Source organism: Heterodontus francisci, chromosome 1, assembly GCF_036365525.1.
Source record: "Heterodontus francisci isolate sHetFra1 chromosome 1, sHetFra1.hap1, whole genome shotgun sequence".
NCBI lineage: Eukaryota > Metazoa > Chordata > Chondrichthyes > Heterodontiformes > Heterodontidae > Heterodontus > Heterodontus francisci.
This window is the reverse complement of record NC_090371.1, coordinates 286,026,816-286,043,054: the sequence shown is the minus strand read 5'-3', so window position 1 is coordinate 286,043,054 and position 16,239 is coordinate 286,026,816. Positions and strand designations below refer to the sequence as shown.

General features: G+C 46.3%; 1 protein-coding gene across 2 annotated transcripts in view; it reads right to left on the bottom strand.

Moving 5' to 3' along the window:
- Window positions 1-458: 458 nt before the first annotated feature.
- Window positions 459-16,239, bottom strand: part of LOC137361537 (clathrin light chain A-like) — a 93,797-nt gene continuing 78,016 nt past the window's right edge. For both annotated transcript variants that reach the window (XM_068026358.1, XM_068026379.1), the window contains one exon: window positions 459-663. In XM_068026358.1, coding sequence (XP_067882459.1) covers window positions 489-663 — 175 coding nt within the window. In that variant the 3' untranslated portion in view covers window positions 459-488. The remainder of the gene's footprint in view (window positions 664-16,239) is intronic.

The window sequence follows — 16,239 nt, the reverse complement described above, 5'->3', positions numbered from 1 at the left end:
ATCCAGATTCTGTGCTGAAATCCTAGAGTGAGGATTGAACCCACAACCATCAGACTCAAAAGCAAGAGTGCTAGGATGATGGTTAAATGTTTAAAATTCTTGCAAGTAACAAAGCACTTCACTCTGGGATGAACTTGATAAATTTTATTTCATCAGAGGTGTAACAGCAGATTTATAATTTAGTTTATAGTATTGAAACAAATGGTACATCTTGTATTGCAGTCCAATCTGCACAGACTAATAAAAACACACGCACTAATGCACACAAAGCAAACAGCAAATGTTCTTTTTAATCTGTTCTTTCAAAGCACATTTCCCAGGCTCACTCCTTTTCCATTAGGTTTTAACCTGGAAGGAGCTAAGGTACTACAAGCAGCACATTTCAACATGAGTAATCCAGCCCACAAAACTCAGAATTTAAACTTAATATTTCTCTGAGCTTGAAACCACTGATTAGAATTAAAAACACAAGCCTGACTGTTTTGAATTCACTTTAGAGCCAATGGCACCTGGCTGAGTGAAACTAGAACAGATCGCATCCGTGACACATCTTTAGACACCTTGCTGGTCTTGGAGTTCAAATCACACAGGTGTAACACGTGTTCCCACTCGGAGCCTGCACCACCCTCCTGACCAACACTCACATCTGGGTCTTCAGCTGCCCTGAAATAGGATGAAAATGACAGCAATTTTATTCCTGTTTCATTAATTTTTAAGGATTTCCTTAGATTACTGTACTGAAATCAAACCCAGAAAAAGATTTAAGATTGTACAAAGCATTTCACAAGCTATTAAAGAAAAGCATTTTCCTGCTGTCTTTTTATCCTAGTTTGTGTTAAACTATTTAAATAACCAGAACAATAATGACACTGATCTATAGTTAGTTACAGAGAACAACTCCAGTTTCTCCAGTCCAGTTGTATAACTGTAATCCTTCATCCCTGGAACCATTCTAATAAATCTCTTCTGTAATCTTTCACATTCTTCCTGAAGTCTGGTGCCCAGAACTGACACAATACTCCAGCTGGGGCTGAACTAGTGTTTCATATAGGTTTAGCATAACCTCCTGGCCATCTCTATCACTTCCTTGTATTGCTCTCCACTCCCATTCCCCTTCCCCCTCCCAGTCCTACTTACTTCTGTGTTCGCCCTTGCAAAAAAATTATCTCCCAATTCACTTACAAATGTACTTTCAAAATCCCAGCTGTCTAGCCTTTGGCCCTCCATTCACCACCACATTTCTGCAACTACCAATCTACTCAGCCACACCCTCATCTCCACCTTTGGTGCCCTAGACCCATTAAATCGTTACTTTCTCTCACGCTGGCCATTGTCCCGGTACGGCCCTTATCTCTGCTGCTTTAAGTCCAAGGGACACAAACTTGAACAGATATAGCAGACAATTAGTTTAACCATTTGTCGCCAGATCTAACTGTAACACATAAAACACTATTAGGTCCTGCTCTCTTCTACCAAAACTGCTCACTATCCCAGGTTCATACAGGACTGGAAAAATGCAGCTATGAGGAAAGATTGGATAGGCTGGGGTTGTTCTCCTTGGAACAGAGAAGGCTGAGGGGAGATCTGATTGAAATGTACAAAATCGTGAGGGGCCTGGATAGAGTGGAGGTGAAAGGCCTATTTACCTTAGCAGAGAGGTCAGTGACTAGGGGGCATAGATTTAAAGTGATTGGTAGAAGGATTAGAGGGGAGATGAGCAAAAGGTTTTTCACCCAGAGGGTGGTGATGGTCTGGAACTCACTACCTGAAAGGGCAGTTGAGGCAGAAACCCTTAACTCATTCAAAAGGAGTCTGTATATGCACCACAAGTACCATAATCTGCAGGGTTACGGACCAAATGCTGGAAGGTGAGATTAGAATAGGTGGAACGTTTTTCGGCCGGCACAGGCACGATGGGCCAAGTGTCCTCTTTCTGTGCCGTAAATTTTCTATGATTCTATGAACAGGCTTGTGAGCAAAGCTGAAGTCTATGGAATAAAAGGGACAGTGGCAGCATGGATACAAAATTGGATGAGTGACAGGAAACAGTGTGGTGGCGAACGTTTGTTTTTTGGACTGGAAGATGGTATGTAGTGGGGTTCACCAGGAGTCAGTATTGGGACCACTGTTTTTCTTGATATACATTAATGACCTAGACTTGGGTGTGCAGGGGACAATTTCAAAATGTGAAGATAACACAAAACTTGGAAGTATTGTGAACTGTGAGGAGGATAGTGATAAACCTCAAGAGGACATAGACAGTCTGGTGGAATGGGCAGATAAGTGGCAGATGAAATTTAATGCAGAAAAGTGTGAAGTGATTCATTTTGGTAGGAAGAATGAGGAGAGGCAATATAAAATAAAGGATACAATTCTGAAGCGGGGGGGGGGGGGGAGGAAGTGTGCAGGAGCAGAGGGACCTGGGGGTATATGTGCACAAATCATTGAAGGTGCCAGGACAGGAAAGTGGTTAATAAGGAATGCAGGATCCTGGGCTTTATAAATAGAGGCATAGAGTACAGAGCAAGGAAGTGATGGTGAACCTTTATTAGATACTGGTTTGGCTTCAAATGGACTATTGTATCCAATTCTGGGCACCACACATTAGGACGGTTGTGAAAAACATTGGAGAGGATACAGTAAAGATGAGAATGGTTCTAAGGATCAGGGATTTCTGGTACGATGATAGATTGGAGAAGCTGGGGCTGTTCTCCCTGGAGGAGAAGGTTGAGGAGATTTGATAGAAGTTTTCAAAATCATGAGAGGTCTGGACAGAGCAGACAGGGAGAAACTTCCCATTGGTGAAGAATCGAGAACCAGAGGACAACGATTAAAGGCAATTGGCAAAAGAACCAGAGGTGACATGAGGAAAAACTTTTTTACACTGTGAGTGTTTAGGATCCGGAACGCACTGTCTGAGTGTGTGGTGGAGGCAGGTTCAGTGAGTGTTTAGGATCTGGAATGCACTGCCTGAGAGTGTGGTGGAGGCAGGTTCAGTGAATGTTTAGGATCTGGAATGCACTGTCTGAGAGTGTGGTGGAGGCAGGTTCAGTGAGTGTTTAGGATCTGGAATGCACTGCCTGAGAGTGTGGTGGAGGCAGGTTCAGTGAGTGTTTAGGATCTGGAATGCACTGTCTGAGAATGTGGTGGAGGCAGGTTCAGTGAGTGTTTAGGATCTGGAATGCACTGCCTGAGAGTGTGGTGGAGGCAGGTTCAGTGAGTGTTTAGGATCTGGAATGCACTGTCTGAGAGTGTGGTGGAGGCAGGTTCAGTGAGTGTTTAGGATCTGGAATGCACTGTCTGTGAGTGTGGTGGAGGCAGGTTCAGTGAGTGTTTAGGATCTGGAATGCACTGTCTGTGAGTGTGGTGGAAGCAGGTTCAATCATGGCTTTCAAAAGGGAATTGGATAATTATCTGAAGAGAAAAGTTTTGCAGGACTGCAGGGAAAAGATGGAGGAGTGGGACTAGCTGAGTTGCTCTTGCCAAGAGCCAGTACAGACACAACAGGCTGAATGGCCTCCTTTTGTGCTGTAACCATAAAATCATAGAGTCATTTGGAGCAAGGAGGCCATTCGGCCCATCGTGTCCATGTCGGCTCTCCACAAAGCTATCCAGTCAATCCCATTCCCCGCTCGATTCCCGTAGCCCTGCAAGTTTATTTCCTTCAAGTGACCATCCAATTTCCTTTTGAAATCATTGATTGTCTCCGTTTCCACCACCCTCATAGGCAGCGAGTTCCAGGTCATTACCACCCACACAAACATAGGAACATACGAATTAGGAGCAGGAGTAGGCCACTCGGCCCCTCGAGCCTCAAGTTCAAGGCTGAACTGATCAGTTCAAATGACCACCTACCCCCGATAACCTTTCACCCACTTGCTTATCAAGAATCTATCTACCTCTGTCTTAAAAATATTCAGACTCTGCTTCCACTGCCTTTTGAGGAAGAGAATTTCAAAGACTCACGACCCTCTGAGAGAAAAAATTTCTCCTCATCTCTGTCTTAAATGGACGACCCCTTATTTTTAAACAGTGACCCCTAGTTCTAGATTCTCCCACAAGGGGAAACATCCTTTCCACATCCACCCTGTCAAGACCCCTCAGGATCTTATATGTTTCAATCAAGTCGCCTCTTAATCTTCTAAACTCCAGCAGATATAAGCTGAGCCTGTCCAACCTTTCCTCATAAGACGATCCGCCCATTCCAGGTATTAGTCCAGTAAACGTTCTCTGTGTTGCCTCCAACACATTTACATCCTTCTTTAAATGAGGAGACCAGTACTGTACACAGTACTCCAGATGTGGTCTCACCAATGCCCTGTATAGCTGAAGCATAACCTCCCTACTTTTGTATTCAATTCCCCTCGCGATAAACGATAACATTCTATCAGCTTTCCTAATTACTTGCTGTACCTGCATACTAACCTTTTGTGATTCATGCACTAGGATGGGTTGAAGTGTGTCTATTTTAACGCAAGAAGTGTCAGGAATAATGGTGATGAACTTAGAGCATGGATCAGTACTTGGAGCTACGATGTTGTGGCCATTACGGAGACGTGGATATCTCAGGGGCAGGAATGGATATTGGATGTTCCGGGGTTTAGATGTTTCAAAAGGAATAGGGAGGGAGGTAAAAGAGGTGGGGGAGTGGCATTGTTAATCAGGGATAGTATCACAGCTGCAGAAAGGGAGGTTGTCAAGGAGGGTTTGTCTACTGAGTCAGTATGGGTGGAAGTCAGAAACAGGAAAGGAGCAGTCACTTTATTGGGAGTTTTCTATAGACCCCCCAATAGCAACAGAGACACGGAGGAACAGATTGGGAGGCAGATTTTGGAAAGGTGCAGAAGTAACAGGGTTGTTGTCATGGGTGACTTCAACTTCCCTAATATTGATTGGAACCTCCTTAGTGCAAATAGTTTGGATGGAGCAGATTTTGTCAGGTGTGTCCAGGAAGGTTTCCTGACTCAATATGTAGATAGGCCGACTAGAGGGGAGACTATGTTGAACTTGGTGCTTGGCAACGAACCAGGCCAGGTGGCAGATCTCTCGGTGGGAGAGCATTTCGGTGATAGTGATCACAACTCCCTGACCTTTACTATAGTCATGGAGAGGGACAGGAGCAGACGGGAAGGGAAAATATTTAATTGGGGGAGGGGGAATTACAATGCTATCAGGCAGGAACTGGGGAGCATAAATTGGGAACAGATGTTCTCAGGGAAATGCACGACAGAAATGTGGAGGTTGTTTAGGGAGCACTTGCTGCGACTGCTGGATAGGTTTGTCCCGATGAGGCAGGGAAGGGATGGTAGAGTGAAGGAACCTTGGATGACAAGAGATGTGGAACAGCTAGTCAAGAGGAAGAAGGAAGCTTACTTAAGGTTGAGGAAGCAAGGATCAGAAAGTGCTCTAGAGGGTTACAAGGTAGCCAGGAAGGAACTGAAGAATGGACTTAGGAGAGCTAGAAGGGGACATGAAAAAGTCTTGGCGGGTAGGATTAAGGAAAATCCCAAGGCGTTCTACACTTATGTGAGGAACAAGAGGATGGCCAGAGTGAGGGTAGGGCCGATCAGGGATAGTGGAGGGAACTTGTGCCTGGAGTCGGAGGAGGTAGGGGAGGTCCTTAATGAATACTTTGCTTCAGTATTCACTAGTGAGAGGGACCTGGTCGTTTGTGAGGACAGCGTGAAACAGGCTGATATGCTCGAACAGGTTGAGGTTAAGAGGGAGGATGTGCTGGAAATTTTGAATGATATGAGGACAGATAAGTCCCCGGGGCCAGACGGGATATACCCAAGGATATTACGGGAAGCGAGGGAAGAGATTGCTGTGCCTTTGGCGATGATCTTTGCGTCTTCACTGTCCACTGGAGTAGTACCAGATGATTGGAGGGTGGCAAATGTTATTCCCTTGTTCAAGAAAGGGAATAGGGATAACCCTGGGAATTATAGACCAGTCAGTCTTACGTCGGTAGTGGGCAAATTATTGGAGAGGATTCTGAGAGACAGGATTTATGATTATTTGGAAAAGAATGGTTTGATTAGAGACAGTCAGCATGGCTTTGTGAGGGGCAGGTCATGCCTCACCAGCCTTATTGAATTCTTTGAAGATGTGACAAAACACATTGATGAAGGAAGAGCAGTGGATGTGGTGTATATGGATTTTAGCTAGGCGTTTGATAAGGTTCCCCATGGTAGGCTCATTCAGAAAGTAAGGAGGCATGGGATTCAGGGAAAGTTGGCTGTCTGGATACAAAATTGGCTGGCCCATAGAAGTCAGAGGGTGGTAGTAGATGGAAAGTATTCAGCATGGAGCTCGGTGACCAGTGGTGTTCCACAAGGATCTGTTCTGGGACCTCTGCTCTTTGTGATTTTTATAAATGACTTGGATGATGAAGTGGAAGGCTGGGTTAGCAAGTTTGCCGATGACACGAAGGTTGCTGGAGTTGTGGATAGTGTGGAAGGCTGTTGTAGGTTGCAACGGGGCATTGACAGGATGCAGAGCTGGGCTGAGAAGTGGCAGATGAAGTTCAACCTGGAAAAGTGTGAAGTGATTCATTTTGGAAGGTCGAATTTGAATGTGGAATACAAGCTTAAAGACAGGATTCTTGGTAGTGTGGAGGAACAGAGGGATCTTGGGGTCCATGTCCATAGATCGCTCAAAGTTGCCACCCAAGTTGATAGGGTTGTTAAGAAGGCGTATGGTGTGTTGGCTTTCATTAACAGGGGGATTGAGTTTAAGAGCCACGAGGTTGTGCTGCAGCTCTATAAGGCCCTGGTTCGACCACACTTGGAATATTGTGTTCAGTTCTGGTCGCCTCATTATGGGAAGGATGTGGAAGCTTTAGAGAGGGTGCAGAGGAGATTTACCAGGATGCCGCCTGGACTGAGGGCATGTCCTACGAAGAAAGATTGAGGGAGCTAGGGCTTTTCTCATTGGAGCGAAGAAGGATGAGAGGTGACTTGATAGAGGTGTACAAGATGATGAGAGGCATAGATAGAATGGATAGCCAGAGACTTTTTCCCAGGGCGGAAAGGGCTATCACCAGGGGGCATAATTTTAAGGTGATTGGAGGAAGGTTTCGGGGAGATGTCAGAGGTAGGTTCTTTACACAGAGAGTGGTGGGTGTGTGGAATGCGCTGCCAGCGGTGGTCGTAGAAGCAGATACATATGGGACATTTAAGCGACTCTTGGATAGGTACATGGATGATCGTAGAATGAAGGGTAGGTAGTTAGTTTTATCTTAGAGTAGGTTAAAGGTTCGGCACAACATCGTGGGCTAAAGGGCCTGTACTGTTCTATGTTCTATGTTCTATGACACCCAGGTCCCTCTGCATCTCAGAGCTCTGCAATCTGTCACCATTTAGATAATAAGCTTCTTTTTTATTCTTCCTGCCAAAGTGGACAATTTCACTTTTTCCCACATTATACTCCATTTGCCAGGTTTTTGCTCACTCACATAACCTATCTATATCCCTTTGCAGCCTCCTTATGTCCTCTTCACAACTTACTTTCCTACCTATCTTTGTGTCATCAGCAAATTTAGCAACCATACCTTCGGTCCCTTCATTTAAGTTATTTTTTACTTGCTGCATAAAAAAGTTCTTCCTCACATTCCCCCTGCATCTTCTGCCCAAAACTTTCAATCTGTGTCCTCTAGTCCTTGTACCATCAGGTAACAGTTTTTCCTTGTCTACCTTATCTAAGCTTGTCATAATTTTGTACAGCTGTATCAAATCTCCCCTCAATCTCCTTTGCTCCAGGGAGAACAACCCCAGTTTTTCCAACCCAACCTTGTAACTAAAATCCCCCATCCTTGGAACCATTCTGGTAAATCTCCTCTGCTCCCTCTCAAGGACCCTCTCATCCTTCCTAAAGTGTGGTGACCAGAACTGGACTCAATGCTCCAGTTGCGGCCTAACCAGAGCTTTATAAAGGTTCTGCATAACTTCCCTGCTTTTGTACTCAATGCCTCTATTTATGAAGTCCAAGATCCCATATGCTTTACTCTCTCAATATGTCCTGCCACCTTCAAAGATCGATGCACATGCACCCCCAGGTCCCTCTGTTCCTTCGCACTCTTTAGAACTGCGCTATTAAGTCTATATTGCCTCACCCTATCCATTCTGCCAAAATGCATCACCTCACACTTGTCTGTATTAAATTCCATCTGCCACTTGTCTGCCCATTCTGCTAGCCTATGTCTAGTTGCAGTCGATTGGTTTCAACCTCACTATTTGCCATACCTCCATGTTTGGTGTCATCAGTAAATTTTGAAATTTTACTCTGTATTCCAATATCCAAGTCATTTATATATAGCAAAAAAAGCAGTGATCCTTGGAGAACACTTGTCTACCATCCTCCAGTCAGAAAAACAACCATTTACGATGACTCACTGTTTTCTGACCTTAGGCCAATTTTTTATCCAAGTGGACATTGGCTTTCCTATTCCATGAGCCTCAATTTTGTTAACCAGCCTTTTATGTGGTAGTTTATCAAATACTTTCTTAAAATCCATATAGACAACATCCACCACATTCCCTTCATCAATCTTTTCTGTTACTTCATCAAAAAAATTCATTGAGATTACTCAAGCATGTGGGCGTCGCTGGCCAGGCCAGCATTTATTGCCCATCCCTAATTGCCCTTGAGAAGGTGGTGGTGAGCTGTCTTCTTGAACTGCTGCAGTCCTTGGGGTGTAGGTACACCCACAGTGCTGTTAGGAAGGGAGTTCCAGGATTTTGACCCAGCGACAGTGAAGGAACGTTGATATAGTTCCAAGTCAGGATGGTGTGTGACTTGGAGGGGAACTTGTAGGTGGTGGTGTTCCCATGCAACTGCTGCCCTTGTCCTTCTAGGTGGTAGAGGTCGCGACTTTGGAAGGTGCTGTTTAAGGAGCTTTGGTGAGTTGCTATAGTTCATCTTGTAGATGGTACACACTGCTTCCACTGTGTGTCATTGGTGAAGAGAGTGATGTTGAAGCAGATGGATGGAGTGAATGTTTGTAAATGGGGTGCCAATCAAGTGGGCTGCTTTGTCCTGGATGATGTCGAGCTTCTTGATTGCTGTTGGAGCTGCACCCGTCCAGGCAAGTGGAGAGTATTCCATCACATTCCTGACTTGTGCCTTGTAGATGGTGGACAGGCTTTGGGGAGACAGGAGTTGAGTTACTTGCTGCAGAATTCCCAGCCTCTGACCTGCTCTTGTAGCCACAGTATTTATATGGTTGGTCCATTTAAGTTTCTGGTCAATGGCAGCCCCCAGGATGTTGATAGTGGGGGATTCAGCGATGGTAATGCTATTGAATGTCAAGGGCAAATGGTTAGATTCTCTCTTGTTGGAGATGGTCATTGCCTGGCACTTGTGTGGTGCGAATGTTACTTGCCACTTATCAGCCCAAGCCTGGATATTGTCCAGGTCTTGCTGCATTTCCACACGGACTGCTTCAGTATCTGAGGAGTCGTGAATGGTGCTGATCATTGTGCAATCATCAGCGAACATCCCCACTTCTGACCTTATGATGGATGGAAGGTCATTGATGCAGCAGCTGAAGATGGTTGGGCCTAGGACACTACCCTGAGGAACTCTTGTAGTAATGTTCTGGGACTGAGATGATTGACGTCCAACAACCACAACTATCTTCCTTTGTGCTAAGTATGACTCCAACCAACAGAGAGATTTCCCTTTGATTCCCATTGACCCCAGTTTTGCTAGGGATCCTTGATGCCATACTCGGTCAAATGCTGCCTTGATGTCAAGGGCAGTCACTATCACCTCACCTCTTGAGTTCAGCTCTTTTGTTCATGTTTGGCCCAAGGCTGTAACGAGGTCAGGAGCTGAGTGGCCCTAGCGGAACCCAAACTGAGCGTCACTGAGCAGGTTATTGCTGAGCAAGTACCGTTTGATAGCACTTTTGATGACACCTTCCATCACTTTGCTGAGGATTGAGAGTAGGCTGATGGGGCAGTAATTGGCCTGGTTGGACTTGTCCTGCTTTTTGTGTACAGGACATAGCTGGGCAATTTTCCACATTGTTGGGTAGATGCCAGTGTTGCAGCTATACTGGAACAGCTTGACTAGGGGCGCAGCAAGTTCTGGAGCACAAGTCTTCAGTATTATTGTCGGAATGTTGTCAGGGCCCATAGCCTTTGCAGTATCCAGTGCCTTCAGCTGTTTCTTGATATCACGCAGAGTGAATCGAATTGTCTGAAGATTGGCATCTATGATGCCTGGGAACTCAGGAGGAGGCCGAGATGGATCATCCACTCGGCACTTCTGGCTGAAGATTGTTGCAAATGCTTCAGCCTCATCTTTTGCACTGATGTGCTGAGCTCCCCCATCATTGAGGATGGGGATATTTGTGGAGCCACCTCCTTCAGTTAGTTGTTTAATTGTCCACCACCATTCACGGCTGGATGAGGCAGGACTGCAAAGCTTAGATCTGATCCACTGGTTGTGGGATCGCTTCGCTCTGTCTATCGCATGCTACTTATGCTGTTTGGCATGCAAGTAGTCCTGTGTTGTTGCTTCACCAGGTTGAAACCTCATTTTGAGGTATGCCTGATACTGCTCCTGACATGCCCTCCTGCACTCTACATTGAACCAGGGTTGGTCTCCTGGCGTGATGGTAATGGTAGAGTGGGGGTATGCCGGGCCATTAGGTTACAGATTATGGTTGAATACAATTCTGCTGCTGCTGATGGCCCACAGTGCCTCATGGATGCCCACTTTTGAGTTGCTAGATCTGTTTGAAATCTATCCCATTTAGCATGGTGATAGTGCCACACAACACGATGGTGGGTACCCTCAGTGTGAAGACACGACTTCGTTTCCACAAAGATTGTGCAGTGGTCACTCCTACCAATACTGTCATGGACAGATGCATCTGCAACAGGTAGATTGTTGAGGACGAGGTCAAGTAGGTTTTTCCCTCTTGTTGATTCCCTCACCACCTGCCGCAGACCCAGTCTCGCAGCTATGTCAAGAACAAAGAACAAACAACAGTACAGCACAGGAACAGGCCATTCTGCCCTCCAAGCCTGCGCCGATCTTGATGCCTGCCTAAACTAACATCTTCTGCACTTCCGGGGGCTGTATCCCTCTATTTGCATCCTATTCATGTATTTGTCAAGATGCCTCTTAAACGTCATTATCGTACCTGCTTCCACCACCTCCCCCGGCAGCAAGTTCCAGGCACTCACCACCCTCTGTGTAAAGAACTTGCCTCGCACATCCCCTCTAAACTTTGCCCCTCGCACCTTAAACCTATGCCCCCTAGTAACTGACTCAACCACCCTGGGAAAAAGCTTCTGACTATCCACTCTGTCCATGCCGCTCATAACTTTGTAAACCTCTATCATGTCGCCCCTCCACCTTCATCGTTCCAGTGCAAACAATCCAAGTTTATCCAACCTCTCCTCATAGCTAATGCCCTCCAGACCAGGCAACATCCTGGTAAACCTCTTCTGTACCCTCTCCAAAGCCTCCACGTCCTCTGGTAGTGTGGCGACCAGAATTGCACGCAATATTCTAAATGTGGCCTAACTAAAGTTCTGTACAGCTGCAGCATGACTTGCCAATTTTTATACTCTATGCCCCGACCAATGAAGGCAAGCATGCCGTATGCCTTCTTGACTACCTTATCCACCTGCGTTGCCACTTTCAGTGACCTGTGAACCTGTACGCCCAGATCTCTCTGCCTGTCAATACTCCAAAGGGTTCTGCCATTTACTGTATACTTCCCACCTGCATTAGACCTTCCAAAATGCATTACCTCACATTTGTCCGGATTAAACTCCATCTGCCATTTCTCCGCCCAAGTCTCCAACCGATCTAAACCCTGCTGTATCCTCTGACAATCCTCATCACTATCCGCAACTCCACCAACCTTTGTGTCGTCCGCAAACTTACTAATCAGACCAGCTACATTTTCCTCCAAATCATTTATATATACTACAAACAGCAAAGGTCCCAGCACTGATCCCTGCGGAACACCACTAGTCACATCCCTCCATTCAGAAAAGCACCCTTCCACTGCTACCCTCTGTCTTCTATGACTGAGTCAGTTCTGTATCCATCTTGCCAGCTCACCTCTGATCCCGTGTGACTTCACCTTTTGTACCAGTCTGCCATGAGGGACCTTGTCAAAGGCTTTACTGAAGTCCATATAGATAACATCCACTGCCCTTCCTTCATTAATCATCTTCGTCACTTCCTCAAAAAACTCAATCAAATTAGTGAGACACGACCTCCCCTTCACAAAACCATGCTGCCTCTCGCTAATAAGTTTGTTTGTTTCCAAATGGGAGTAAATCCTGTCCCGAAGAATCCTCTCTAATAATTTCCCTACCACTGACGTAAGGCTCACCGGCCTGTAATTTCCTGGATTATCCTTGCTACCCTTCTTAAACAAAGGAACAACATTGGCTATTCTCCAGTCCTCTGGGACCTCACCTGTAGCCAATGAGGATGCAAAGATTTCTGTCAAGGCCCCAGCAATTTCTTCCCTTTCCTCCCTCAGTATTCTGGGGTAGATCCCATCAGGCCCTGGGGACTTATCTACCTTAATGCTTTGCAAGACACCCAACACCTCCTCCTTTTTGATAATGAGATGACTGAGACTATCTACACTCCTTTCCCTAGACTCATCATCCACCAAGTCTTTCTCTTTGGTGAATACTGATGCAAAGTACTCATTTAGCACCTCGCCCATTTCCTCTGGCTCCACACATAGATTCCCTTCTCCGTCCTTGAGTGGGCCAACCCTTTCCCTAGTTACCCTCTTGCTCTTTATATACGTATAAAAAGCCTTGGGATTTTCCTTAATCCTGTTTGCCAATGGCTTTTCATGACCCCTTTTAGCCCTCCTGACTCCTTGCTTAAGTTCCTTCCTATTGTCTTTATGTTCCTCAAGGAATTCATTTGTTTATTTATTTAGAGATACAGCACTGAAACAGGCCCCTCGGCCCACCGAGTCTGTGCCGACCATCAACCACCCATTTATACTAATCCTACATTAATCTCATTACCCTCTCACATCCCCACCTTTCCTTAATTCCCCTATCACCTACATATACTAGGGGCAATTTATAATGGCCAATTAACCTATCAACCTGCAAGTCTTTGGCTGTGGGGGCACCCGGCGAAAACCCATGCGGTCACAGGGAGAACTGGCAAACTCCACAAAGGCAGTACCCAGAATCGAACCCGGGTCGCTGGAGTTGTGAGGCTGCGGTGCTAACCACTGCGCCACTGTGCCATCCACTGTTCCTAGCCTTCCAGCCCTTACGAATGCTTCCTTTCTTTTTTGACTCACAATATCCCGCGTTATCCAAGGTTCCCGAAACTTGCCAAACGTATCCTTCTTCCTCACAGGAACGTGCTGGTCCTGGATTCTAATCAACTGACGTTTGAAAGACTCCCACATGTCAGATGTTGATTTACCCTCAAACAGCGTCCCCAATCTAAATTCTTCAGTTCCTGCCTAATATTAGCCTTCCCCCAATTTAGCACCTTCACCCGAGGACTACTCTTATCCTTATCCTTGTCCTTTAGGACTCGGCCAGCTTGGCTGCTCAGCCACTTTTGGTGATGGACATTGAAGTCCCGGACCCAGAGTACATTCTGTGCCCTTGCCACCCTCAGTGCGTCTTCCAATTGGTGTTCAACATGGAGAAGAACTGATTCATCAGCCGAGGGAGGGCGGTACGTGGTGATCAGCAGGAGGTTTCCTTGCCCATGTTTGACCTGATGCCATGAGACTTCGTGGGTCCAGAGTTGATGTTGAGGGCTCCCAGGGCAACTCCTTTCCAACTGTATCCCACTGTGCCACCACCTCTGGTGGGTCTGTCCTGCCGGTGGGACAGGACATACCCAGGGATGGTGATGGCAGTGTCTGGGACATTGTCTGTAAGGTATGATTCCGTGAGTCTGACTATGTCAGGGTGTTGTTTGACTAGTCTGTGGGACAGCTCTCCCAACTTTGGCACAAGCCCTCAGCTGTTAGTAAGAAGGACTTTGCAGGGTCAACAGGGCTGGGTTTGCCATTGTCGTTTCCAGTGCCTAGGTCGATGCAAGGTGGTTGGTCCAGCTTCATTCCTCTTCTTAGAATTTGTAGTGGTTTGATGCAACTGAGCGACTTGCTAGGCCATTTCAGAGGGCAGTTAAGAGTCAACTACATTGCTGTGGGTCTGGAGTCACATGTAGGCCAGACCAGGTAAGGACAGCAGATTTCCTTCCCTAAAGGACATTAGTGAACCAGATGGGTTTTTAACAACAATTGACAATGGTTTCATGGTCACCATTAGACTAGCTTTGTAATTCCAGATTTTTATTAATTGAATTCAGATTTGACCATCTCCCGTAGTGGGATTCAAACCCATGTCTCCAGAGCATTAGTCTGGGGCTCTGGATTACTAGTCTAGTGGCATTACCACTGCCCCACCACCTCCCCCCAAGTGTCTAAAATCTCCCCAAATATCTGCTGATTTTTTCTCTGATTATTGTTTCTAAAACCTGAACCACTACTGATGTTAAACTGACTGACCTGTAGTTACTCGGAATGTCCTTACACCCTTTCTTGAATAAGGGTGTCAATTTGCCACTCTCCAATCCTCTGGCACCATTCTATGCGTCTTCTATGATTCTAAGTCCTGTTCACCAATCACCCCTGTGCTCGCTGACCTCTATTGGCTCCTGATTAAGCAATGTCTTGATTTTAAAATTCTTCTTAAACGATTAAAATTTTAAAAATAAGGCGTCTCGACAGTATGGGATGTAACAGCTTCCGTCACATCCGTTTCCATGATGTGGAGCACAGTCTTCTCTCGCAGGCTTAAGTGATGTCTACCCCACTCTGGTTCTGCTCTACTCTCTCCTGTTATGAGCCACCTTGTCCTGCAGGAGAGCAAGAAGAGTGTCAGTGAGCGTGTTGCGATGTGTTAGAGTGATGTGCCTGCCATAGCTGAATAGCTGAGCTGAGGTATGTAGAGGCTGCAAGAAATGGGTGTAAGGCTGGCATCATCGGTAGGTGTGTGAGGGTGAGGTTGAGTATCTGAATCTTAGCCCTGACGCTTGACTATTGATGGGTGAGTGATGGAAGATGCAAGTGTAGTGCATTGAGCAGCGTGAGAGGCTGCTGGAGCAGTGGATAGGAGATGTCATTGGAAGCTGCATTCACTGACCTTCACCACTCATTTTGCGGCACTGCTGTCAGGTCTGTGGGGCCAGAATCCAGGAATTAACCCCCCTGCGCCGATTCCCTTCTCAGGGTGATCCTCAAGAGCCACCTGGTCACCAGCGGAAATATGTCCTCTGTTCTCCTGTCAACTTCCTGCACTAAGGCCTCCAGCGCTGTATCCTGGGAACCCTCTCTCTTGGCTGTTGCTCTATTTGGTGGCCAGGCAGCCAGCAGCTTCTTTACAATGAGTACTGCTTCCCTTTGAGGAGTGCAGGCTCATTGAAACACGTGCTAACTGAAATGCGAGCGAGCTGAAATGCGAGCGAGCTGAAACGCAAGCTAGCTGAAACGTGAGATAGCTGAAACGCGAGCTAGCTGAAACGTGAGATAGCTGAAACGCGAGCTAGCTGAAATGCGTGCTAGCTGAAACGCATGCTAGCTGAAACGCAAGCTAGCTGAAACGTGAGATAGCTGAAACACATGATTGCTGAAATGCGAGCTAGCTGAAATGCGAGCTAGCTGAAACGCAAGCTAGCTGAAACACAAGCTAGCTGAAACGTGTGCTAGCTGAAATGCGAGCTAGCTGAAACGCAAGCTAGCTGAAACGTGAGATAGCTGAAAGGTGAGATAGCTGAAACACATGCTAGCTGAAACGCGAGCTAGCTGAAACGTGAGATAGCTGAAACGTGAGCTAGCTGAAATGCGTGCTAGCTGAAATGCATGCTAGCTGAAACGCAAGCTAGCTGAAACGTGAGATAGCTGAAACACATGCTAGCTGAAATGTGAGCTAGCTGAAACGCATGATGGCTGAAATGCGAGCTAGCTGAAATGCAAGCTAGCTGAAACGTAAGCTAGCTGAAACACAAGCTAGCTGAAACGCCTGCTAGCTGAAATGCGAGCTAGCTGAAACGCGTGCTAGCTGAAACACATGCTAGCTGAAATGCATGCTAGCTGAAACGCATGCTAGCTGAAACGCGTGCTAGCTGAAACACGTGCTAGCTGAAACACGTGCTAGCTGAAATGCAAGCTGGCTGAAACACATGCTAGCTGAAACGTGAGCTAGC